We start from the raw sequence: 27,102 nt of genomic DNA, 5'->3' as shown, positions 1-27,102 counted from the left end.
TGGCATTCAAGTAAGCTCTTGACATTCTTTCAAAATTAAAATTAGAAAGACTTGAAGTTCAAATTTCAGATCTATCTATTTTTGACATTTACAAAAGCCTCCTGAGATTCAAGACTCCATAGCTGCCATGAGCTGGCCAACTCTCAGTCAGATTTTTATATCACCAGAGAAAGTTTTCTTACAAAGCCTACCACAAAAGGATACTCTTGTTCTTCATTAAAATGAATGTAAAGCATCTCAGACCTAGAGGGTAACTATTGTGGAGGTCTTTCAAGCAGGCAGATGTATAACCTGCTACTAACCATTGTGCTGATTACAAAAGTGAAGATACACACATGCACATGTTTAACTTCCACAGCTTTGTGACAGGCAAGACTTGTGGTTTCATTTGTCTTACAAGCACCAGTGCATTTTACCTCTTCAGCACAAGAGGAACAAACCTGGTGGTTTTTGGTTTAGCAGATACAAGGATGTTTCCTGAACCTCCCTCTCTGTCACACCATTAAGAGATTTGAATTTGAAGCCATCTGTTTCAGAAGACTCTTTCTTACAGTGTGGTAGTGAACTACCTTTTATCCTTTTATCCTGTGAGAATTTTTGGTCAAGATCATACTTGAGTCTTGCACTTTATGTTACAGACTGGCCAGGTACAGAGGTCAACATTTGCTCTGCATAATTTGTCTTGGAAAACAAATCTAGTCATACAAAGTAAGTGAAATGCTCTCTTTAGCTATTGGTTTACTAGGTTAATTAAATGCCTTCTCAAGAGAAGCAGCATGTGTAAGATTTACTCAGACTGGCCTTTCATGCCTCAGCAATATTAGCATGAGAAGGATGAGGTACAGATGTATCTACTTCCAGAAATGACAGAGCTTTATTTTTCTCTCAAGAGAGAATGACCTTCCTAGACATGATTCAAAATGATATTCACATGTTATGTCTTCCTAGAGAGAAGATGCTAGCCACATTTATAACTGAGTAATGCTACTTCCAGGATCTACTAAGTGCTTTCCCGTAGGGATTCCCTTTAGTGAGGAGGCAGAGCCATTGCAAAGCTTAATGAGTATTCTATGGTAGTTATTCACGTCTGAGTGCCATTGCCTGCTAATGAGGCTGTACTGGAGCCAGCTGGGCTACTTGGGAAAGTTTTCTCCTGTCATCTTGCTATGAACATAATCGGTGCAAAAATATCTGAACCCTGAAACTGGGACTTCCTGTTTGTCCTATCCTCTTATCTGTGGTTGTGACTGCCAGTGAGTTAAGTTCTGTAAATTCAGGTGTAAAACTAAATTTTTGAATGCTCTGAAAAATGTTCAATCCTCTCCTTTATTGGAGTTTCAGCTTGCAAAAATGGAATCTCTGTTCAACCTCTCATGTTTGAATTCCCAGATAAATTGTCATCTTTCTCTGACTTTTTCACCAACTCTGGAAGAGTTCTCCTTTCAGTCATTGTTAAAGCCCAAGTGATCTTCTGAGTGTCCTTTAAATTTTGATAGATGCTGTAGAAGTGGTGTCTCAACCATGGAATCATCTGTTCTCTATGGAAACAATAATTACTCCTCAAGATGGTGTCTTGTTTAGAGACATGCAGGTATTGTTGAAGGCCTTTCACTTGATTATTTTCTGTTCAGTTCTTCTAACAGTCCAATTATTCTCTCCCACAAATACAGATCAAGTATTGCTCCCTCAAATACTATCCAAAAAGAGGTGATCATTGTAGAGTGCCTACAAGTGTTCAGTAACCCACTGAAACCCAAGTCTTTGTCACATTTAAAGCCTCTCTTTATTTAGTTTGCATCGTATTCAAAGTTAGACTGACATTTTCTCTCAGTGTCAGGTAACTAGCACTGAGTGTTGGAGCTGGCAGTGGTTATGCAATACAGATTACATCATTATTTCTCTGCAAACCCTGACCTGTAACCCCTTCTCAGAGAACCTTACCCTGAGTCACAACTTGTATCTATCATGGTACAGTGATAAGACTGGCTTGAAATTATATTCTTATTTCTCATAAGACATTATTACTAGTGAAAGGTCTTTTCATTTGGCTGATCTGTGAGCAGTCTCAGGGTACTGACTTTCCATTTAAGGATTTTTTTTTCTTAATGGGAATTGGTAAGAGAAAAAATTCCTTAGTGTCTGCAGATGTTGAGTATTATTTTCATACTTGTAGTCTCAAGACAAGCATACAGAGTTTGTATTTAAGTGTCACAAACTGTAGAGGTCATTTGGTATTTAGTTAATGAATAATAAGAACTTTTTGTTCTATGATAAAAATCTGTGTTAATCTCAATAAAGCAACTGACCTCTTTGCCAGGCATCATGATAACATTATCCTTCTTTTATGAAGCATGTGTCCTGGAGAACCTTGGTGATATGTCCTCCCAAGCTTACCCAAGTGCATTTGGATATGACTATACAGTGTGTACCTCTCATGCTTATTCAATAAAGAAGAATACTTTTTTTTTTCTAACATGCCCACACAAATTTTTCAAGGGGTTGCCTCTGCAGTTTCTTTCATTTTTCAGAGTGATCGTTCCAGACACAATTGTCTCAAGGGGTTAGGTATCCCTTGGCCTTCATGTTCATTAGATGAAATCAAGCCTGACTTTGCATAAATGTCTTCATGTGCAAATCTCAGTTTTAGACAGGTAGATGTTGAGTACCAGGTGTTATAATTGCAGGCAGGGTGACACAAGGTTCTCTACCAAATGGCAACTCTTTGGTGACCAGTTTGGCAGAAATAGGGCTTGCTATTCAACAGTTTACTTCAGGCCTCCAGCTCTTCAAGAGATGGTCTGAGTTTATTTGTCACAATGTGAATCTGACACAATAATCTTTTGGAAATGGGATAAATCTGTTTGAATTTCCATACTAAAGGCAATATTTTTTTGTATTTTCTTCAAAGTACTGTCACTTCTCTGTCCATGTCTCAAGTATGCCCTAGGAAGAGTTTTGGTTCTTGTAGTGGTAATTCTGATATTGGAGCTTTCTCTTTTCGTTGCCATAACCTACAGAACTGTGGTGCCAGGAACTTCTGAGTTTTTTAATTACAGTTCTGAGATTTCTATTTCTGCCTTCCCTGTCAAAACCAGGGTGATCATCATTGGTTCCTTGAAACGTTTTACCATGCAAGGTCAATATCACCCTGATAACTAAGTCATTTCTACTACTGCTGTTACTACCAAATATCAGAAGTTTTTGAAGCTTCAAGAAGTATTGCTCAAAATAAAAAATGCATATTTTTTTCATCTTTTAAAAATCTGAGATTTCAGTTTTGATATCCCATTGCTACAGAATCTAAAGTGGGTAATTTTTGGTCTTGGGCTATTGAAGGGTGGATGCTTCTAGACCATATTATTTGAAGGTGCTGATAAAACTGTGGGGATCATGCTGTGTAACATTTGTAATGACCAGGTTTTGGGGCTTTTTTTGGGGGGGGGGGTTTGTTTGGTTTTTTTTAATTATCCTGTTTGGTCTTAAGTATTGTACTTTATAGATAGTCCTACCACATTAAATAGAAATGTCTTGTAGGTTTTGTGGGCATGTAAAATTGTGGGCATTTAAAATTTCAGAACAAAACTTGAATACTCTGCCTTATTCCCTATTTTCCTTGTGAAATTCAGACTTAACACATTGCACTGAGGAGGCCCAGGAGATCATTCATGTCTCTGATTACTGGCAATTGACTGCAGTGTTATAGGAGCAGCATTCCCTGATGGGTTTCTTACAGACTTAAACATAATTTTCAAAATAGGAGTTTCATTGAGATTGCATACATTTTGGGCAGTATTTTACTCCTCTTATTAAGGTTTTCTAAACTTTTAACTGCTTCTAAGAGCTGTTTTCTCACCAGTTCTTTATCATTGGTCTTGCTAAACTTATTTAAAGTTGTAGAGCGTTGTAAAAATTTGTAAAATTGTAAGAAAACTAAGAAGCAAAATAAAACCAACAATAAGTATTTCGTGTTTTATCAGAACAGAAGAACAGGAGTGCCCTCTAGTTCTCTTAGAAAAACTAAAGAAATACATTCAGTTTTAAAGTATGATTTTACCTTAATGTCTTCTTGGAAAGTAATTTAATCCAAGTAATTAATTCATTCTTTTCAAGAAAGATATAAACAAAAAAAATTAGAAATAAAATGTCCATAAGCAATAGCATTAGCTTTGAAAAGAATTCTAAAAGTAATTGCCAAGGTGTGTGCTAATTGACACACTAAAAGACATTAGGTTATTGCAGAACGTCTCGTTTATATATATGCTGTACATAGCATCATGCAAAAAGTTGAATTTCAATATTTGTACTTTTCCCCCACCACCTCTAAGGCTGCTGGCACTGAGTGCTAGCACATTATATGTGGCTTTTCTGTGCCTGTATTGTTCTTCATGCTAATGATCTGTTTTGTGATTTCTGATACTGCAGCAGCATGGTTTTAATGTCTAGTTGAGTGAATTATATATAATTAATTTTGCAAATGTTTTATCTGAGGTGACGGTCAAATTATGTGTCTTCATAAACTTCTCAGAATAAATGTTGTGAAATAAGGATGGTTTGTAGTTTTAAATATTTTTTAGGATTTTTTAATGGAAAATTTACAAAAGGGTGATTTTTACATATCAGTGAATTGCAGAGTCATCTTTAAACGAAACTTCAAAGGAAAGGAGGAAAGTAGAATTCTGATATTGTCCTTTCATGCCATTTAAACAGGTATGCTATTTCCTTTAAAATTGAAACTTGTTTCCTGTTTGTTAGAATAAATATTCAACTAATTTTTCAATTCACTTAGGATAAATCAGCTTTTTTATGCAGGACAAATGACAGCAAAGGGAAATGTATAGCACGCCACCAGTTTTGTGATTTGAACTCTTACCTTATGCTTATCTGTGTCAGCTGCAACTTTCAGTAATGGTATTGAGGAACTGAGGCTGTATTTTCTTCCAGAGGAATTCCTGGGAAGAAATGTGGAACAGTCATAGTGACAGCAGAGGAACTAGGCTGTTGCCGAGTAAGTGTGTGTTAAGTGCTTTTTAAAAAATAAAATTTAAATGATTTTGTGATTTACACTCCCCCAGATTGTCAAAGGTTATACCTTTGTATAAATTTTTTGTGATATATGTAAGAAGTTAGGATAACTTTTTCATTTCAGCTACTCTTAGTTTTTATATAGAAGAAGCAAAAAAAAGTGTGAAGCATTATGTTTTGGATTCTTAGATAAGTTTTAAATCTCTAAATCTTTATTTCACCAAGTAATTTATCAAATTTCAATCTCAGTGTCCAATTTTTAAGAAATATGAATTTTTTTCTACCATGGAAATGCAGAATATTGACGTTACGGAACATGGAATATTCCATTATGGAATATTGACATTACATGAACATCAAATAAAAGGATTTTTAACCTCATAAGTTTTTATGTTAATAGTGAGTCATAGCAGTTTTAAAACGTGAAATGAATGTCTATTGGGAAAAGCTAGTAAGGTATTTTACAGAATTGCCATAAAAGAAGAGTTTAACTTTTTTTCTTGAAAGAAACTGATGGCTGTTAATGACAGATTACTCTTTAATAGAAAACAGAAGAATATTGGGTGGGGGTGGGCAACGGGGAGGGCTGGGCATCAGTGGCTGTTTAAGGGGAGAAGCATGGTGTGGTCATGACTTTCTCCAAGTGTCACTGCTCCTCATTCTCCTGGGATTAGGGGACAAGGCAACTCATCCGTGTTCCAGACTATCTCAGGTGCTCGAGATTCTTGAAGTGTTATTTGACCAAGGCATAGGAGGCTATGAGAAACATGGACTTCTCCATGTCCTTTGTCACTCAGCCCCTTGTCCTGCTCAGGAGTGAGCCCACATTTTCCCTGATCTTCCTGTCACTGCTGTTAGACCTGTAGACCTGCTTATGGAACCTGCTTCCAGCAGGCTCTGCCCAGAGTCTGCAGGTTTAGTTTTGCACTCTTGAGTCTGCCCAGAGAAGTGATGTGTGACTTACCAGTTTTCCTGCCCCAAGCAAAGAAACTTTTCTCTTTATTTGTCATCAGAATGGGTGTATTTTATCTTCAAGGCTCACATTCTGGAAGAGGCTAGATTCTTACTAGCAAGTTGCTAAGCCACTTGCTTTACAGACAGCAGGAGCAGACAACTACACGTTTAAGTCACTGAGGGAATGAGGCTTTGTTCTGTCTCACTGGAGTTTGGAAAATTCTAATGTCTGTTCCTTACCTGTGCATCTGCCTTTCCCAGAATGCAACTCTGGATGTCAGAAATTATTGGAAAAAACCTACATCATTTAGCATATAAATTTACCCTTCCTCTGCCACCTGCCCTGTGAAGGAATTCCTGGTTCCAGCAGTTCAAATTGCACTGTATGGACATTGCAGGAATACAGATATTTAGAGGCCACCTAGAAGGCAGAGACCCTAATTTATTTTGTGTGATATTTGTATGGTTATTAGATAATTGCTTTGTTTTCCTATTTTAGTGTAGTAAACCATATGTTGTATGCAATTTTTCTGTATTACTCATTTCAGGATTCAGTTTTAATGCAATTTTGTGCCAACAAACTAGACAAAAAGGACTTCTTTGGGAAATCTGATCCTTTCCTTGTATTTCACCGAAGCAATGAAGATGGCAGGTAAATGCCTCTTAAGCATTTCTGCTGCTAAACAGCAGGAAACTTTGTTATTTACAGATGATAAATACAGTTTTCGTTTTATATATTTATATACTTGTCAGGTTAATCTCTGTCTCTTTTATAATTCATGTTGAATTTAAGTATGTCATGTTACACAGTACAGGAATAAAACTATTGTGACAAATAAACCCAGGGTTTTAAGAGTTTAATGTATTATAAACGTAGAACACTTTGAAAATCAATGGTAATAAAAACAGTTAAATAGTGTTACTTTTGCTAAGATGTAGTATGCCTTTCAATTAAATAGAATTCTCAAGGAAAATTGTACCTGCAGGATACGCTAATGCTTAGAAATTATTTCAGGTAAGAACATTTTATACTGCAAATTTGGAAATATTTTTCCTCTTTTTGGCTGAATTCTAGTAAAGAGAATTCAAAAATACCTTAAATAGAATTTTGATTGTTTGCTGCATTCATGCTCTAATTTGTTAATCTCTCCTGTTCTATTGCTGAGACTTGACATTCTAACTTCTGGTCAAGATAGTGCTTATGTGAGCATCTATTGGCAGGTCACATTTTCTTGGAAACTGATAGTCATGGCTTATAACATTGTATGAAAACAAACACCAGATATGTATAATATTACTTGTTTCAGTAGCTTAACAGGAATAAATATTAACATAAACCTGTATATGGGTGGGTATAGGGCTGTCTGTTCCCTGCTTTTTTGCTCTTGGAGGCAGATTATAGGAACTGCTTCCTGAATCAATGCGGAATATTTAAAATTGCAAGCCTGGAGGAGTCCCAGCTGCTTTGTGAGTGACATTAAGATCATTAGTGGAATTTCTCTGGGCATTAATGAGAGTGCTGGTATATGCAGTTTCTCCTGCCATGCTTCTCTGCTTCCTTCAAGAGGCGAGCTGTGAGCCACTGATTCTTCATTGGTCTCCTGAATCCAACAGGAGGCTGGGGCATTACTTCTGCACCCGTGGGCATGCTCCCTTCTCTGTCTCTTAGCTTCAGGCATGCCTTCTCAATCATAGCCACGATAAAAACACAGACCTTTGGAACATAAAGAAGATATTCCCTTAAAGGACAACTTTAGTTACATCTGTACGTAGAATTTCCGTAGTGATTTCACCACTGACCTTGCCGCCTATTTTTTTTTTTGAAAAATTCATTCCCAAGGTGATTCAAAAGATGCAGATTCAAAAGTAGTATTTTAATCTTGCGTAATTTAGAGAAAGCAGAATGCATTAAAACAACTTACTGTATTTCACCTGAGAGGAGATGAAATTGGGATCTCACAGAGGATTAAATGTTTTACCTGAGACAGCCCTGGTTAAAAAATCATAGATATAAAAGAAGGAACAAGTATGAGAAAGCCCTTTCTCTCTTGGCTCAGTTTCTTACTCACTAATTAAGAGTCAAATCCTTACCAGACTGCTTTCCTTCTGGATCTGTGAGTGATTCCTGGCTGTGCAAAGCCCGTTTAAAGACATGGGATGAAGACTGCTTTTGCCTGAAATACCTCACTGAATAATTGTAATTCTTGTCGAAGTTATAGGATGAGACTTTTTTACCACCCTGTGGTTTCTTTCAAAGAGTTCTGTTCTCTTCTGTTCTCTCTCCTCTCTGATTTCACTGAATTTTTTTTTTTAATCTGAAATTTTATATTGATCCTGCATCAGTGAATACATTTTGATTCCATGTTTTATGACACACAAAAAAGAAACTAAATAAATAAAGGATGTTTCTTTTTGATTACAGTTTTACAATCTGCCACAAAACAGAAGTTGTAAAAAATACATTAAATCCAGTGTGGCAGGCATTCAAGATTTCTGTCAGAGCACTGTGCAACGGAGACTATGACCGGTAAGCTAAGGGTTGTGCTTTCTTAATACATACAGCTTTTTTTCCTCCCTAACTCATGTAATCTTCTACATATGAGTTTTTCTGCATGCTTCACTTCCTGCTGTTACACAGGTTATTTAGTCAGCATTTTGAAAGGATAATATGTGTTCAAAACCATTCATCACATTAAAGATTTTAGAAAAAATAAAGCCTACATGCTATATCTGTACAAAATGTTAGTGGTGATCTCTGGAAAAAAAATTCTTTTTTCTCTATGGTGTGATTAAGAAACAGTAAAAAAGAGAGTAATTTGAAGAATGGCCACTGTTTCTAGTGCATACAAGTATTTTTTCATAATGTGTTAATGAAAAGCAATGATGATCTGTCCTCTTTGGGTGACACTGTAATGTCAGAGTATGCTTATAAATGAAAGCCTTTAAAATACATAGGTAAATAGATGAGAAACACAAAAAGTAATAATAATAATAACAATCAGATTTGAAGTTTTGAGTGATCCCATGGAAAAGGACCTATATTTGAAAAAGTTGGTGATTAAACCATTTTTTAAAACAATGTTTTACCAATAATATCAAGCAAATCAGTTAAATTAAGGAACTATGCACATTTTTAGACTACTTAAAAAAATCAAGATGTTAACATTAATAAAATCAAAAATGTTTAACTTCCTGTTGATGACTTCTTGTTATGTTGTTGTCATTCATATTTTTGAAATGCATTTAGTTATGGGCGTTACCATTTAGTGCCCAGTTAAATGTCTGCTACTTACTCTATTTCTTCTACCTGAAAGCTGGAGTACTGGGTTTATTTTAGTAAGACTGAGAAGTGTAGACTTAGAAGTTCGCCATAATACTTTTAGCAGTGTATGATGTGATATTTAGTTTAAAATCATGAAGAAAATATATGAAGCTTAGAATAAAAATGTGTCATTCATAATCTGAATTATTTAAAACCATTAAATGTGAGTTGCGAAGAGAAATAGAGACAAAGCAACTCTTTTGCCTGTTTTGGAATATCATAAAAAATTGTGAAAAGCATCTGGAAATGAATTTGTTAGTGTACATATCAATTGTTGATCAACCTTATCCACAAAGAGTGCTTTCCCTGTGAAGAAAATTATTCAGCATGTAAGCAACTTTTATCTCATAGGGAAAAAAGGGGAGAGCAGCTTCAGTGCCAGCAAATTATAAAGTAATTGCTTAGATTCCTGTTTTCTTTATTAATACCACAGACCAGATGACTTCACCTCATGTGAAGCTGTTCTAAAGAATAAAAATAAGTCATTTCTTCAAATATAGGCAGACTGGAGGTGTTATTTTTCTGTCCCATGTTCAGTTCATTTAGTCCAGATAAGAATCATTAGTGCTGATCATTGGATTTACTTATGTATACTTTCTGTAATAAAAGGACATAAATAAAACTAGATACTATCTCCATCCTGATACATATTTCCCATTTCATTAATGATGTTGATGATATACTCTATAGTGTTGCCATTTTAAGAAATCCACTCATCTATTAAGAATGTAAAATGAGATTGATCCTTCCTGTGGGAATATTTTTTTTATTACATTTTGTCTATTTTCCCAGTCATTCCTGAAGAAAGAATAGTTAGACCTGTCCTCAGAGATTCACTTTACTCATAAGGAAACAGTTCATCTCCACTTTCATCTTTCATTTGCAGCTTTTGCATATGCTTGTAGTCATAAAATAGTTTGCATTGGAAAGGACCTTTAAGGATCATCTAATCCAGTACCCCTGCCATGGGCAGGGACATCTTTCATTAGACCAGCCAAAGCTCAAAGCCAAGTCCATTCTGGACTTAGAACACTTCCTGGGATGAGGCATCCACAATTTTCCCAGGCAACTTGTCCCAGTGTCTCACTACCTTCATTATGAAAAACTTCTTCCTTATGGTCAGTCTAAACTCTTTCAGTTTAAAATAATTTCCCCTTGTCCTGTCACTACGTGCCCTACTCAGAAAGTCTGGCCCCATCTTTCTTCTAAGCCTCCTTTACATATTGAAAGGCCACAGTAAGGTCTCCCCAGAACCTTCTCTTCTTTAGGCTGATTAATCCCCACTCTCTGAGCTTTCTTCATAAGAGTTATAACTTTCCTATGCATAGGAGAAACATGAGCTTGCTTATTGGATCATGCTTTTAGTTAAACTGTTTTGATACCCTGTCTTAGTATCAGGATTCACACAGTATCCAGTTGCACATTCATCAGAGGGATGCTGGTGAAACTGTAGGAAACCATTATATACTTGTTGTTCATGGAGTGATTCTTTGAAGATTTGCCAATGAGTCACAGTTGTATTTTGTGAAAAAATATTTTAGATCCATGTATTATTTTGTGTGTAGAATAATCTACTAGTTTGATTTTCAATTATGATTTAGGTGAAAAAAAAAATTCTAATTAGTTCTCCTATTGAAAAAGTGTTTGCACTGAGTACTTGTGTGTTGGCAAACTTCTGGTTTTTTCCCAGTTTACCCACCAGCTCCTGATTCGCTAAGGGAAGAGTGAGTATTCCCACAGTGTCCAGAGCAATCAGACAATTTGGGAAAAACTGGTACTCAGGGTCTGCCTCTATCTTGTTCACCCCCCCCAGCCCCATTGCCCACAGTCTGCTTGCTTGGTTTCAGTCTGGAAGCACTTTTCTGTCCTCTTTGGTCAGATAGGCAAGCAGACACCTCCTAAATAAGAGATGGAGTGAGCTGAAGAGAAGTGCACTCTTTTAAAGAGCTACAAATTTCTTTCAGCCACAGTCACAGGGAGGCCTTCACAAAATCTTGAGTGAATCTCAGTTTTCATTTTTCACCTCTGCACAATGCTTAGAGGAGACTAATGCTGTCTGTCAGTTTGAAGTTTTACTATATTCTGGAGTAGTTATTTTCATTTAAAAAAAAAAAATGTATGAACTAGAATTCCTTACTGTTTAAAATGTGTTTTTTGGATTGTGAACATTGCTTTTAATCTGTACTTTGCTGTTTAATAATTCTGTTTTACAAGAGCCCTTTCAACCTCTGCACACTTCTTCTCAAATATGGATATATAATTTTTTTCCTGTAAGCTGTTATTATCCCACAGTAGGTATCCTTTTTCCAGATAATAGCATATTCCAAAGAAAACTCCACAGTAAGTTTCAGTTTATTAATGTTCTTTAAAACTTTTATAATGTTTTAAGGTTTAAACAATCCTTTATTAAAAAATATCAAAAAATTCAGAGTGTCAGCAAGTAAAAATGTATCAGTTAAACTTCCAGTGTGTTTTAATTGTTTCCTTAGCTACTGCTGTATTTTATTATTAATATATGAAGATATATTGGGTAACCTGAGTTACTTGATATTTTCTGTGCCATGAGAAATTACTGGAAAATTCTGCTTCCTGGATTTGGCACAATTGATGCACCCATATTCTTTTAAAATGCAAGTATTAAAGGCAGTCCTGGTACATTTTAATAGGTTGGGTTTTTTGATTTTTTTTTTTTAGGACCATTAAAGTAGAGGTGTATGATTGGGATAGAGATGGAAGGTAAGACATTCATTCTATTATTAAACTTTAGGGTTATCCATGCATATCTATACATGTTTTAAAATGTATAAATATAGAGTGGCTAGAACAGGACTAGAAAGTGGTCTTTATCAATATTTAGAGGTACAGGTACTGGAAAAAAGTTTTGCTGTGTTACAGCTCTGGTTTGTTTTGCAGTTGTAGTAATGTATTAGCCCATTTCAAACAAGATGTGTGTATATACATATATGGAGCAGGGACAGAACTTAGAAAGGAGAAGCTTAATAACCATTGCTTTAGTGTTAGGTTAAAATCCACTTTCCAGTGGTGTCTAATGCTATGAGCTGAGTAGCCTCAGTGGATTGCTTTTCTCCTCCCAGATGGGAAAACGTATGAGCTGAAATAAGCTTTGGATCTTACCCATAAAAGTACCATTCAGTGTCCCAGTACACAAATTTATAGGGCTGGTCTTTTCTGGTTTAAGTTACTCTTTTCACACTCTTAATATGTCCCTTTCCCTCACATGGTCTTGCACACAGTTCAGAGACTGTGGTGCCAGTGGTCATCCAGTGAAAAAATGGTGATAGTCTTTGATAGCCCACTTTTGCTTTTCAGATTCTGTAAGCTTATATTGGTATAAAATCACTAGTTTACAACCTGGTCCCAGTTGTGCAGCTAAGTTACACAAAAGCCATCAGAAAGATTTAAGCTAATACTTTAAACCTCTTGATTTTTGTTAGTGATTGCATGAACATGCAATAGATATACACAAAAACCACAAAATAAAGATTCTCAAGCAAATTATGGATTTTGCCATTGTTTATCAATTCATCCAGGCCGTGCTTCTCTTGTCCATAAACAGATGTTTAATTTGCAAAATGCTGTGCATTTGATTCAAAAACTTTTCTTTTAATACAGCCATGATTTCATCGGAGAATTCACAACAAGTTACAGAGAGTTGTCAAGAGGCCAATCTCAGTTCAATGTTTATGAGGTAAATATGGTACTATTTACTCACTTTCAGAAAATACATGAGAACACTTTCAATGTTCTCATGGCAAATGGGTAAGATCTGCACAGTTCTTGTCAGAATCAAACTTTAGAATTATTTCATATTTCCCCTTTTATAAAGAGGAGCAGAGAATCTTAAAGTGTTGCTTGATAAAAAGATTAAAAGACAAGAAGGTATTGTGTGCATGTCTGTGTGCACACCGGTATGTGATAGGGGAAAAAGAGCCCCTCAGGCTGGGTTGTTCAGTGTAACTTGGAGCAAATACTGAGTTACTCCCATTTGTATATGAATTTGTCATTCATTTCTCCTTTTGCCAAATTTTACATGTGTTGTGTGCTATATTCTCCTATCCAAAGCATATCTGGTGATTCCTGCATCAGATGCAGTCGCATGCCATTGATCTTAAGTGCAGACTTTGGAATCTTTGGAGTGTTGATTCAGGGTTTACAAGTGGCAGAGAGAATAGCTTACTTATTGGTAAGGTTTTTTATGTGGTCATCTACCATCTTTGCTTAAAAATCTGCATTTCATTTCCAGTTTAGGATTCATGTATATATGCCAGCTACTGGGATTGACAGGCAGTTGTCAATTCAATCATAGAGTTTTATACTGTTAGATGACTTCTAACTGTGATAAGACTTTACTGTGTATTGTAACTTGAATGCAGACTATGTCCACATTCCCTCTTAGTATTTTTCTCTTATTTTTCTTCTCCTGAGGGCCCTGTGGGCAAAATTGTGCAGGCTTGTTTGGTTTTGGGTTGGTTTTTTTTTGTTTGTTTGTTTTGTTTTCAGGGTTTTTTTTCAGATCTAATAAATCCCTAGTTTAAGAATCCATTGAAAGTAGAATGCTTTTAATCTGAGATTACTGGGATTTGTGGAAAGGTAAAATTTTTTTTTTTCCAAGGTAAAACTTTACTGAACCTTCAAAATATGCAGCCATCTATTCTTAGAAGCAATCAGTGAGTTTGTGCAAATAAACATACAACACAAGAAAACTACTGTTTAAGCAAGGTACAGTCTGTGCTGTATTTATTGACCTAAGGTATTTATATACTGAGCATAGAGGAGCCTTAGAAGAGTCCAAGTGTGAAGCTCATATTCAGTGATTCAGATCAGGGAGTCATGAACCTAAAGAACTGTATGTTATAGTAGATATTTTTAGTGTGCATTTTTAAAATTTCCATACATTATATTTGCCTGATAACTCTTTGAAGATCCTTTATAAATTAAACTGAATATAAAATATGAGATCCTTTGTCCCTTTCAGAATTCATAAATAGTATTAAAAACAGTTTTGTTACCCTTTCTTTCACTTGAAGAGGCTATAGTCTTCTCTCTAATCAACTTAAAAGATGTTTGTATCAGTTGGATAAGGAACATGTGCCAGGGAAAACAGAGTATTTGTCAAAGTGCCTGAGGAAAAGGTGACTGGGCATCCTACTAGAAATGGCCTTCGTTTTGCCTTGGTTCCTGGAGCCTTGATTTTTTTAGTTAGACTTTGACTCCTATCCACATGCAATAGATTGCTGTCATCACAGCACAATAGGTTGACACACCACAGACCATTCCTAGGTCTGATTACCAGCAGGATTACTGTGGTTAAAAGCAGCCCTCTGTTTGCAGAATGTCATTGTGCAGAGTCCTTGTGCTCTTTAGAAATTCTGGTAGCATAAAATGGGTCTTACTGCGTCAGTGGCTTCAACACTTGTCTCCTATCAGTCAGACCAAATATAGGAACTGAAATAAAAAGAAGGCATTTTTCTTTTCCCTCTTGCTTTTGAAGCCCCTGAAAGTATTTCTTCCTTCCTGTATTCTGGAGCTCCTTTTCAGCCTCTACATGGGACATTGTGTGTGGTATTTTTCTTGGTTTTTATTTAGTGACTCTAGACTTGATCTGCGTTGTTACCAGAAGTCAAGATTTTGATCTTATCCCTCCCCATGTTCCTTAGTGGGGGGTAATATCTAAGACTCCCCAGCGTGAACAATGGTCATATGTGTCATATGAAAAAAATACCAGTAACTTCTTCCACCAAATCTCTCTTTAATGTAGTCCTGTTTGTCTGAGCAACTTCTTTCCAGCCAGCAGCTAGTTGGCCTTCAAATTATACTGCAGGTAATACAGAGTTCTGCTATGTGGTACTACCTGGTGACTTAACAAATCATATGGGCTGTAGTGTTCCTGGGATGGTTCCGTGACAGTTTTGAGGACTGTGGTTCTATTTCCTTTTTGTCCATTCTGCTATGAGAGCCTATTCCTTCACTTACATTTTCATACGTGTCCAGATTGGTGAAACACCTGCCCAGCCTGTCCGTGAGATCCTATCTGTGTAATCTTAATCCCGTGGTTGGAACTTCTTTCAGTCTTGCTTCTCCCAAGGCTGATTCAGATGTAAGACAAATCCAGCTAATTAATCATGGTTATCTCGGTAGACAGTTTCATTTCAAGACTTCTTCTGTCCCTCAAATATCTCTGACTTTCCTACAGGGTTTAGGGATGCTTTTCAAAGGATTTAGGTCAGCTTCTGTATTTGCACTGTGAGTTGCAGCCTCGTGCAGTTCTTATGCTCAATGTCTCTCAGAACTGAAATGTGTTTTTTCTTCCTCAGGAAAGATACTCTTGCTAATAAAGAGAAGAAAAGCTTATGTGGCTATAGCCTGTTTATTTCCTGTATGTGTGCAGATCTTTGTTTTTCCTTAAGATATCCTAGTGGTATATCCAAGACCATTGCCATTAAACTCCAATATTTTGTAAAAATTCATATTCCTAATGTAGATGATCACAAATATGATCATTTAGGTAAGCACTAATGTGAGGTAGGAAAGGAGAGTGCTCCACTTAGATGCTGCACTTTTATTTGAAAAATTATTAAAGGTGCTGCTATGCAAAGCAGGACAAAGGTAACTGAAAGCCATGGTTCTTTTTCCTAATTAGATCCAAGATCAGACCCAGAATTACTGTAATTTCCAGCAGTTTCCTATGAATATGTCACAGCACAGATTACTGTGTGCACTGAAAACATCCTCTTCAGTTGTATCACTGGCACTGTTATATTACTCCTAACTTACCAGGAATATTCTTTCATAACATCTTGAGTAATTTTGCAGTTTCTTAAATACAGAGTCAGTATCTTATTCCCAGCAATAGTATATGTTTCCTGAGCATCCCAAGCTTGCCTCTTCATGTGGCAATCCTCTGTACTTGACTACTGCCCCTACTTGATCAGTTTGTGCAATATCAGAAATAGACTGGGCAATTTCTTTTTTTAAATTGTTTTGCATTTAAAAATTTATCTAAGGCAGATGGAAAAATTTGTGCTTGAGTGGGTGTCCCGTATTTCCAGATTAGAAAAATTGCTATAAGAAGCTTGTTTCAATTGACTTGGGTTTTTTAATAGGTAAAAGTTCCTGTAGCTTCCTGGGTTGCTGCAGGTGTATAAGAATTTCAGAGGCTAAAAAAATGTTGTTTTATTTATAAAGATATCTGAAATTTGGGAGGAACACCAAACAAACAGGAATAGTAACATAATTATAGTACCTTGAACTATAGGAGAAAGACAAACTGTGATTTAGATCATACTTGATGCCTGGTTTCCCATGATATTTCACAGAATCATCAAGGTTGGAAAAGACCTCTAAGACCACTGAGTCCATCTGTCCATTCTATACCTATAACCCCCGAACCTATACCCCTAAACCATTCATTGTAGCTCTTTAACTACCCATCTTTTAAATACCTCCAGGGATGGTGCCCACACCAGCTCCCTGGGCAGCCTGTTCTAATGCCTCAGCACTCTTTCTGTGAAGAAGTTTTTCCTAGTATATAACCTGAACCTCCCCTGGTAGAGCTTTAACCCATTTCCTCTTGTCCTATCACTGGTCACCAGAGAGAAGAGGCCAGAGCCTGTCTCACTATCACCTCCTTTAAGGTAGCTGCAGAGAGCAATTTCACTGCAATCTGTAGTGCATTCCCTAGCAATTCCTAATAAACCAATTGTCAGGTTACCTGAAGCAGAAGATTTAGATGAATCTCCTTTTTGGCATTTTGACTGCTGGCAAAAAATATGCTGCTAACTCAGGCCTGACCACTGGATTCTGAAGGGCTGCGAATGAAGGGCCACAGGGCAAGCAGGCAGTCTGTTACCTTTGTTTTCATCTTCCGGGCAATTGTCAGCAGGAGTCACTTTCTGTCTAAGGTTCTGGTTCAACAGGAATGATTACATTGTGTATAAATCACCATTGCACAGATTTAATCCTTTCCTCACCAAGTGAGACACCGTTAAAGGAGGGACAGGAGTTATGTGGATTTTTTCAGGTATTTAAGGGCTTGTGTCTGTTTAAGGCAGAAAGAGCTTTGAAGAATACTTACCTGGTAACTGTGTGGCAAACTGGGGAGCAAAAATTCACTCTCATTTACCCTGTTTGGGAAGACTTCAAATGGTAGTTCTCTCTTTCTGCCTTACGTTTCACAGCCTTTCTGTAGTGTGAAAAGAATATGATCTTTAAATGTAATTTCATCATGGGGTGGAGGTGTGAGAAAATTTTTGGAGGACACGTGTTACTATTTTTCCCATTTCCCAGGCAAAATAGTTTAAATATTTTATAGCAGTGAAGCAGCTAAGATTTAATTTGAGAATGTTTTAAGCCCTTGTAACTCACAGAATATCTGTGAGTAGTTTACAGTAAAACTTGGCAGTAAGCCACAGGGATTTGAGTTTGCTAGTTATATGGGAGGTATTTGACTGACCTAATTAACACAATAATGCTGTGCTTCCAATTCCACATGCAATTTTGAAAAAAGCAGGAGTAGCTTTCTGTAGTTTCTGTATTTAATGAAACTGAGACTTGCCTTTGAATGGTTAGTTATTCAAAAGGAAAACAATTTTCATTTTCATTAAATTACTTATGAGTTTCCGTTCTGGGACAGGATGATCTATCCCTCCATTTGCTCTTCTGTTCAGTCAGATCCTGTCTTTGCACCAAACACAGAAACTAGTATTAGTACCACTCACGTTTCTCAGATACTACTGAGGAGATGGAAACAAATTAACTGTAATGTGAAGATTTGCATTGTAAAATGGAGAAGCTGTGACATGGTACACTCAAACACTGTACTTGGGAATGCAGAAAAATGCAGGCTCTTTTGAAAATTCAAAGGAGTGTTTACTGAGCACACAGATAAAATAAACACTCTCACCTCTGTTGCCCCAGTCTATTGTTTGTCAAATGCAATTAACAGCACTGCCTTACCTAGGAGATACCATGGAGATAGATTGACCAGTTTTCAAATATGCATATATATATATATATATATATATATCCCTATATATCCCAGTTGTGAGGTGCTTAAGTAGACAGTATGCTGAATAAATGTAGAATCCATTGAAAGTAGAACACTTTCTGCATTGGGAGTAACTTAAAACTTATCTTTGTTAAATCATAAATCATACCACTTTAATATATGTATCTGTGTTTCTAGGTAATAAATCCAAAGAAAAAAGGAAAAAAGAAAAAGTATGTTAATTCTGGAACAGTAAGTAAATATGTTTTATATTACTGGATGCTCTTCTTTTGAAACAGAGTGTAATTGACTTGTAATTTAACAGAATTAGAATATAACCTTCTGTAAAGGCCACAACATTAAACCATTTACTGTTATGAAGCATGTATTTTCAGATTTTTTTTTTAAATTTGTGTCTAATAAAAGTGTCTAATAAAAGCTGCTTCAAAGCATGCTGTGAAGTTGCTGATGACTTCCAAAATGAGCTATAGTAAAATCTGAGTCAAATTCTATTTTTTAAAAACACATCCAGCATGTGGCTTTTCTCCACATGAACAGGTCCTCTGACGTCAGTAGGGCTGCTTTCACTATGACCTGTAGCCTTGAAGAAATAATTTGTCATCCTCACATTCTTGTGTAGGTCTGTTCATGGCTATAAGAATAAACACTTATCTTGTAGTTCTGCTTTAAATTGTAAAAAATGGGCCAGAAACAGCTTGTCCATGAAAATTTGCCATTAAAGATCTGATTTATTAGATAATTTTTTTTTTGCTAACATACTCCTTTTACAACAATTTAACATGTCAAAAAAAGTTCAGATACATTAAATTAGTGATTCAGAGACTTATGAAAAGTGATTATTTTAAATCAATACTACAAGTACTCAAAATTGTAGATATGAAATCTGGCTTAGGGTACAGAAAAGAAAAAAATGCACTTACATGTTCAGTTTTCCTGTTCATTTTGGTTTAAAATATGTTACCATCTTCACATGTGTCTGTCTGCATTTGAAAGCTAAGATTTCTGTCATGTTTGGACAGAGAAAATCAGCTGTGTCTTCTTATCCTGTGTTTCAGTATTTACATGGAAATTTCCAAAAACGGTTGTTGGCAATTTGCTTTCCTCTTTCCTTCCCTGTTAGAATTCTCTGCTGCTGCTTCAATAATTTCTTTATCAGGTCCTGTTTGCTGCCCTCATTTGCCCTTCACACCCTTCTCTTGGTCCTTCGGGCTTCCCTTATGCTTCTCCACATTGTTGCTTTCCTGTGTGCCTGCAGTTTTTTTTGCCTTCTCCGTATCATTCACCCAAGATTCCTTATCCAACAGATTTCTAGGTTTCTAAACCAAGCACTAAGATCATCCTACTCACTAGTAGGAAGTTGGCTTCTGGAAAACTTTGGATGAAAGGGGATATAGATCATTGCTATCCCACTGCTGCCTTTAAGGATTATGTACATACAGTGGCCATCTCAATTCATTATTACTTAAAGGGGTATTTTAAATTCACACAGAAAAGCTGTGTACTAAGCAGAAGTGTTTCAGGATACATTAATAGTTTCAAACAAAGAAATGTAGTGAAATTTGAAATTAACTGTATAAAACTTGGAACATTGGTAGTAAACACCTTAGCCACTTTGGAAGAGTCTTGTCCATTCCTGGTTTTTACCTCTTTAAATAAGATTCGCTGAAAATATTTGCTTAAAGTAATTAGGGAAAAGATGAACAGCTGTAATAACAGATGAATCATTAAAATGATTGTATTCAGGGGAAAAATACATAGAAATATCAGTCTTCTGTGCATGACTGTGCTACTGATAGTTGGGTAGAACTTTGTAATGCTCTTCTCTTCCCAGCTATAAGGAAAATTCGTTGTTTTAAAAATTTACAAGTCAAAAAAAATCACAAAGAAGCTGTGACAAAGGAACTGGGATAGAAGCCAGAATTACTACCTATAATCTCATTCTGAGTTCAAGATTGCAACATAGGAATATTTTCATATTTTGCTACAATTGAAGGCAAATCAAACTTCCATCCAGTCCCTTTTTTATTCTTTGTAGCATTATCAGTGAATTTGGTTTGAGCAGTTACTTAAGCAGTTTTCAATGATTGCCTGATACATTTATATTTTGAGAGTTTTGTATCACTTTGTAAATAAAATGAAATAATTTCTATTTGATTCTTTGCTTTGTAAACTTTGCGCGTTATAAGAAGATCTTGAATACTGGATCTTTTCCACTTGATTCATATTTATGTGACTCAAGTGCCAGAAGTGCCAGTAACACCTTTAGACCACTGTTTAGGTTTTGGACCTGTCTAATTTCTGAATGATAAAAGCTGAATCTGAAGAAATTTCTTATCTTTGCTTTTTTATATATTCCACTTTACATTTTTTTTAAATATATTTCATATATATGTAAAAGTTCCTAGCTGTTTGCATACTTGACTTACACAACTCACTACCACTTTTGGTGTGGGTTGGGTTCTTAACACAGCGTTGAAGTACTCATAGATACATTATTTTCTTGCCTCTAATATTTACATGTAGACATGTGTTTGGGGTTTTTTTTATAAAAAAGCAAAGAAATGCTTTCTTTTTTTTAATATTCTTTTTTTTTTCCTAATAATCTAGGAAATTACATCCAAATAGAGATAGAGGTCCAAAACCACTGTGCTTATGTCTCTATTTGTTCAACTGGGAAATGACAATAATGTCTTTCTGTCTTTTATTTACTTTCAGGTAACATTGCTTTCCTTCCTAATTGAAACAGAAGTTTCATTCCTTGACTATATTAAAGGAGGGTATGTGATTGGCAACAAACCTTTCTTGTTTTGATAGTCTCATTGTAATTTGATAATAATTTGTATATGTAATTTGGACATGATGAATCTAAGTAGTATCTATGAAGAGATGCATTTTTCCTCGTTGTAGAGGCTGTACTTTCCTACAGAAAAGCTGCAGATAGTTACTGATGTAAGTTAAGTTATGGAACTTCCCTTATAATGTTGGGAGTGGTATTGGTACTAAAACACCAAATGTAATGGCCTCTGATTAGTCAGTGAAAATTGAATTAACTGAAAGGGAATTATCTACAGACTGCTTCAATTAGTAAAATGCTGGTTTATTTCTTCTGATTACACTGACCTTTGGGTATTTTAATACTGGCATTTATTTAGAGCTTTTCCCCTTCAAAGGCATTTTTTCAATATTAATCATATAAAATTATATGTAAAATACTAATTATGTAAAAACACATTGAATTTCTCATTTATTATCATTTTCCCAAAAGGGAAGTAGAGACAAAAGCATTAAATGGTTTACCTATAGAACATGCCTGGAAGTGGGATCAAATCTCAGAAATTCCTGGCTCTTAACCTTCGTGCCAGAAAACAATTCTTTTAAATAAATGGAAATAATGTTACACATTCCTAGGTTTCTAATATAGATTTTTGTTTTGGAAGTATCAATATAGGGCTTTGCCTTTGTTCCCAACAGTGGTAAACCTACAGATGAGAATGTGCTTAAAGTTTATTCCTAACATATTCATGGCTGAAGTTCATGAAGTCAAAGTAGCACCAACAATTATAAGTGTTGGCTACAGAGAAGCTGTCAGTTAATATATCTCAACTGCACTGCATTCAAAATTTTGAAAAACTCCAACCTGAGGTTGCACTCCATACTGAACGGATAACCTGTAGGTAAATGTTAAGATGTGCTCCAAAGTGTCAACCCTAACCCCTGGCCTGCTGCAGGGTGTATTTTTTTCTCTCAAGGACTAACAGCCTTTTTGATATTTTAGTTCTGCGAAAAAGTTCAGGTCTAAAGTCAGAAAATCCAACTTGACTTCTGTTTGATCACCATTCAAGAAAATAAAAGTTTTCACTAATAGAAAACTTGTTTCACTTGTTACATATCTCAAAGCACTGTTGTCTCTTTTGGCTCATAAAGATTAAACCTGACAAGAATATTTTACATGTAGTACTTAAAAATGAGAATGCTTAAGGTTTTTTACATGGATGTAGATGTATTCTCTTTAAAATTCTTACTCAGTATCTTTTGATATATTTGCTATTTAACTTGCTTATTTTCTTGCCCTTTGATGGCTGAACAGACTTTCTTATTTGGATATAGGATGCCGAGCCCCTGCAACATTATATTTCATTGTTTGATATTACAGTTTTGCTTGGTATTCACATATGTTATGGGTTATAGGTGACCTTCAGAGCGAGTTGTGTATCACTGAGGCAAAGCAGTGATGCGCTGTGAGGGACTCTGTGTCAGGAAGGAGGGCAACTCTCTTGCCTCCTTTGTCCAAAGGAGGGCAACCAGGCTGGTGAAGGGACTCGAGCACAGATTCTATGAGGAGAGGCTGAGGGAGCTGGGGCTGTTCAGGCTGGAGAAGAAGAGGCTCAGGGGAGACCTCATCACTCTCTACAACTCCCTGAAAGGAGGTTGTAGCCAGGTGGGGGTTGGTCTCTTTTCCCAGGCAACTCTCAGCAAGACATGAGGGCACGGTCTCAAGTTGTGCCAGGGGAGGTTTAGGTTGGACATTAGAAAGAATTTCTTTACTGAGAGGGTGATCAAGCATTGGGATGGGCTGCCCCGGGAAGTGGTGGATTCTCTATCCCTGGAGATATTTAAAAAGAGACTGGATGTGGCACTCAGTGCCATGGTCTGGTAACTGCAGCGATAGTGGATCAAGGGTTGGACTTGATGATCTCTGAGGTCCCTTCCAACCCAGCCAATTCTATGATTTTATGATTCTAGGAAGCAGAGGCTGCTTTCCCAGAATGGGACAGGAGCTGGGCCTGGAGATGGATAGCATGACCACCAGGGCAGGGTCTCACCAGCCAGGGCCCAGTCATACAGTACATGGGCAAAACAAGCAGGACAGGCTCAGAGGTGGTGGCCAGACTCAATTAAGCGCTGATCATGAGCAGAGTTCATGTTCATGAGGCAGATTATGGTCAGGGTGGAAAAGCAAACGAGAGATCTGAGTCAGGATCAGGTCCAGTGATTGCCAGGCAAGGAAGTGGTCAGATTGCCAGTGATGGACAGGTCAGGGAGGTCAAGCCAGGAAGTCAATCCATGGGTCAGGATCTGGATTAATGGAATCCATGGGCAGGCATGGGCTTGGCTGAGCTGGAGACCCATACTCCGACTGTAGCTTAGGCAGGGACTGAAGGCTGAGCTGAAATGGGGCTCCTGATGGTTGGGTATGTGGTGGAAGGCTGAGTCTGTTTAGGGCCATTAAAAAGGTTTTATAGTATACTCAGGACTGCTGCATATTGTTTCAGGATGCTTCTGGACTTCAAGCCATCAAACTCTCCTAGAATATCCTTTCCTCCAGTTCAGTTAACTGGAAACATTTCTGCTGGAATACTTCTTGTCTATGTTTGGACTCTGGAGCCTATAGTTTTTCCTCAGAGAAAATTTAATTCTTTTGTTGACTGAATTTGAAACCCTGTACAGTTTAGCAAAGGTAAAACTTACTAATATAGGTCAGGCAAGGCACTACTGAATCTGTTAACATCTGAAGAGTATGTTAACTGTATATGCTATGAAGAATTCAGTCAGCACATTTGCTTGACAGACAGTTCATGAAGCACCTAAATTGCCATGGTTAGGAAACCAGTTCTTTCTGTATTTTATAACCCATTTACAATGATCAGCATGGCTTTTGCCTGCTTTGAATCACTGTAAAAGATAAGACAGCTTCTTGAGATAGCAGAAGAGTATTTGGAGCATCAAGATTCTGGATGTGATTTCTCTGAATAGTCATGATCAGTCTCTTGTGATGCCCTTCTGATTTGTGTAAATGTCCTGTTTTCAGTAGAAAATCTTGGAGTCTGAGAGAAATTAGTCACTTTTATTAGAACTGCTGTTGCCTTTCTCAGTAACATTCATGTGGACTTTTAACTAAAGTAGAAAGTGGCCATCCATCCATATTTACCAAAAGTTTGAGTAGCATGGAGTGTATGTGAACACAGATGCATGAAGAAACAGTTTTACCTCTAGTGTAACTGTTTGTTCTTTGAAGTGTGTTGTACATATTTGCCACAACCATCTTAGTTCCCATTCATTCAAAATTCATCTCTACAAGAGTACAAATAAGGAGCTGAGAAATGAAATTTTATATCTAAATTTGGAAAGAAAAGAGTGTAGTGGGTGCATATAAAATCTTTGTTATTTATCACATTTCTCACTGAGATGTTACAACTTAAACAATTATCTACATTCTATAGACAAATAGACATTTTTAATACAAATAATTTTTGTTACTAGTATTTTCTATATATCTCTGCAACTGCAAGTCAGAGAAGACTTGAGATATTAATAATTATCACATAAGTTTTCTTCCTCTCTTCTATATAAAAATTATTATAACTCAGTTTAATGCTCTCTGCTTAAAAGTATGAGCAGTAATATTTGCCGTGTAGTTATTTTGTATAGAATCTTTTTTAGTTACTTCTCTGTACACACCAGTGAAAACTGAAGTACTTGCATAAAATGTTACCATTTTTTCTACAACCTAAATACTTTTGTTCTTTGTAAACACGACCAGAAGACCGAGTGTCATCTTCTTGGTTTCTCTCTTCCTTCGTCTCCTGTAATACTACTTCATATCCCTTGCAGTCCAGTTGATAGATTTTTAAGAAAAGGGGAAGAGAAGATTATGTCATTAATCTGCTTTCCCATCCAGTACGTCATCCAGAGTTGGTTTTTTAGTTCTCTGTTTTTCTTCCATGGAGTTAGGCAGGGGGAAGACAACACCAATTCTGCAATAGGCACAATTTTGTCTCTTCTATAAATGGATACTTATGAAATACTTCATGTTCAGAACTTTCATTGTAATTAATTAGAGCTGTCGAGAACTAATACTGATTTAATGGCAGTCTTGACGGCTTCAACTGTGAAAAATTTGGATTACAGTATTTATTTCACTTATGTCTTGAAACATCTGTTTAATTGGGATATTCCATTATAAGTATCCTCAATATGACTCCTCTTTTTTGAAGAACTTTGAAGAATAAAATAGAAGTTTGTCTATAAATTTCATTTTGCTACATAAAACTAGCTTATATACCAATCTGGCAGGAAATAGGTGGATGTCTCTTTCACATCTGAATATTATACCAAAAGGTGCCATCTTAGTAGCTGACTTTTCCTTAACTCTTGATGCTTAATCACACATTTTTTCACACAGACCTTCCTACATATGAAAGAAATACATTGTGCTAAAATTGTGTGTATATTTCAAAATTGGATTTCTCCTGCCCCTCTAAAATTAATAGTGTGCTTCTATCAGAACAGCTCCAAATATATGAGTAAGCTCAGGAATGTAAGGGATACAGCCTTGAAGAGGAATGCTGAAATTATCCTGGTTTAAAGGAATGACTGTCGAATAATTATAATCTGCTCTGGCTTTGTCTGGAGAGGAGGCCAGGAGCCAAAAAACTGCAAGCCTTAGAGGACAGAAAAGATTGTTCTGTGCAGAAGTTTCTAGCCCATTTGACATCCTAGAATATGGAGTGAGCTAGCAAGTTACTCTAGGCATTTGTAAATCAGTAAAATTCGGGTTCTGAATCCTTTTGCAGCTCCAAAATTGTACGTCATCTCTTCTGTCCCACCTAAGTGGAAGATAAGAGGAAACATCTTCTTACTGTCATAGAATCATAGAATTGGCTGGGTTGGAAGGGACCTGAGAGATCATCAAGTCCAACCCTTGATCCACTACCGCTGCAGCTACCAGACCATGGCACTGAGTGCCACATCCAGGCTCTTTTGAAATATCTCCAGGGATGGAGAATCCACCACTTCCCGGGGCAGCCCATTCCAATGCTTGATCACCCTCTCAATAAAGAAATTCTTTCTAATGTCCAACCTAAACCTCCCCTGGCACAACTTGAGACCATGCCCTCTTGTCTTGCTGAGGGTTGCCTGGGAAAAGAGACCAACCCCCACCTGGCTCCAACCTCCTTTCAGGGAGTTGTAGAGAGTGATGAGGTCTCCCCTGAGCCTCCTCTTCTCCAGGCTGAACACCCCCAGCTCCCTCAGCCTCTCCATACCTTCATCCATGTTTTTGGAAATGTACAGCCACACTTTGGATTCTGAGGCATTTGGACTTACATTTTTAACTGAACTCTCTTGATTCATTAACAATCAAAGTGGGAATTTAGAACTTCTTTTAGGACAGCTACTTTCATCCAGCCAGTACATCATATAATGTAATGGCACGTGTATTTGATGTTCAAAGGAGACCTGGTGTGAAATACAGTTATGAGGCAAGGGCTGCCATGGTTATGTATTTTGGAGGCTTTACCATATATTTTTTGTATCTTTGACAATACTGAGTAATAAGACTGTGTAAGAGGAAGATATTTTAGAGCTTTTATCAGAAAAATCTTCTGTATGTTGTTAATGCATTTTGCCAAACAAGCATCTGCAAAGGGAGAATTGTAAAATAACTGTCACTGGGGAATTAAATGCCATGGAGAGGAAAAAGCCTGTTAGCTACTCCATTAGCTCCATTTGTAGATTCCTATGCAGTAAGTGGTCCTCAGACCTTTAAAAATTCCCCCCTGCTAATGGACCAGCTGGTTGTCCCTCTGAAGCCACAGATTCATAATTCATGGAGCCAATTCATGATTCCTTCCAATGTACTGTTTAAGAAAACCTGATCATTACAAATGTTATCAAGCCTGGTGAAAAGCTGCACCCAGGCTTAGTTTGTTTCCTTATGTATATCAGTGTTGATAAAGCTCTTATTAAAAGACACTGGGGTTCAACTTGCTCTCCC

At 36.7% G+C, this 27,102-nt stretch overlaps 1 protein-coding gene across 13 annotated transcripts in view; it reads left to right on the top strand.

The window, feature by feature from the left end:
* The window catches only part of CPNE8 (copine 8), an 86,004-nt gene that overhangs the window by 37,053 nt on the left and 21,849 nt on the right, over window positions 1-27,102 (top strand). For 11 of the 13 annotated variants that reach the window (XR_011723959.1, XR_011723958.1, XM_071733867.1 and 8 more), the window contains 7 exons: window positions 4,942-5,005; window positions 6,525-6,628; window positions 8,399-8,503; window positions 11,993-12,034; window positions 12,932-13,007; window positions 18,504-18,557; window positions 21,042-21,103. Coding sequence is in view for 10 of the 13 variants with exons in the window: in XM_071733867.1 (XP_071589968.1) it covers window positions 4,942-5,005; window positions 6,525-6,628; window positions 8,399-8,503; window positions 11,993-12,034; window positions 12,932-13,007; window positions 18,504-18,557; window positions 21,042-21,103 (507 nt within the window). In the remaining 3 variants the exon portion in view is untranslated. The other 2 variants (XR_011723960.1, XM_071733877.1) reach the window with 2 other exon arrangements.

Source organism: Heliangelus exortis, chromosome 1 (genome assembly GCF_036169615.1).
Source record: "Heliangelus exortis chromosome 1, bHelExo1.hap1, whole genome shotgun sequence".
In the NCBI taxonomy this organism is placed as follows: Eukaryota; Metazoa; Chordata; class Aves; order Apodiformes; family Trochilidae; genus Heliangelus; species Heliangelus exortis.
Note: the sequence above shows the minus strand (reverse complement) of the source record. Positions and strands in the feature narration are given on the sequence as shown.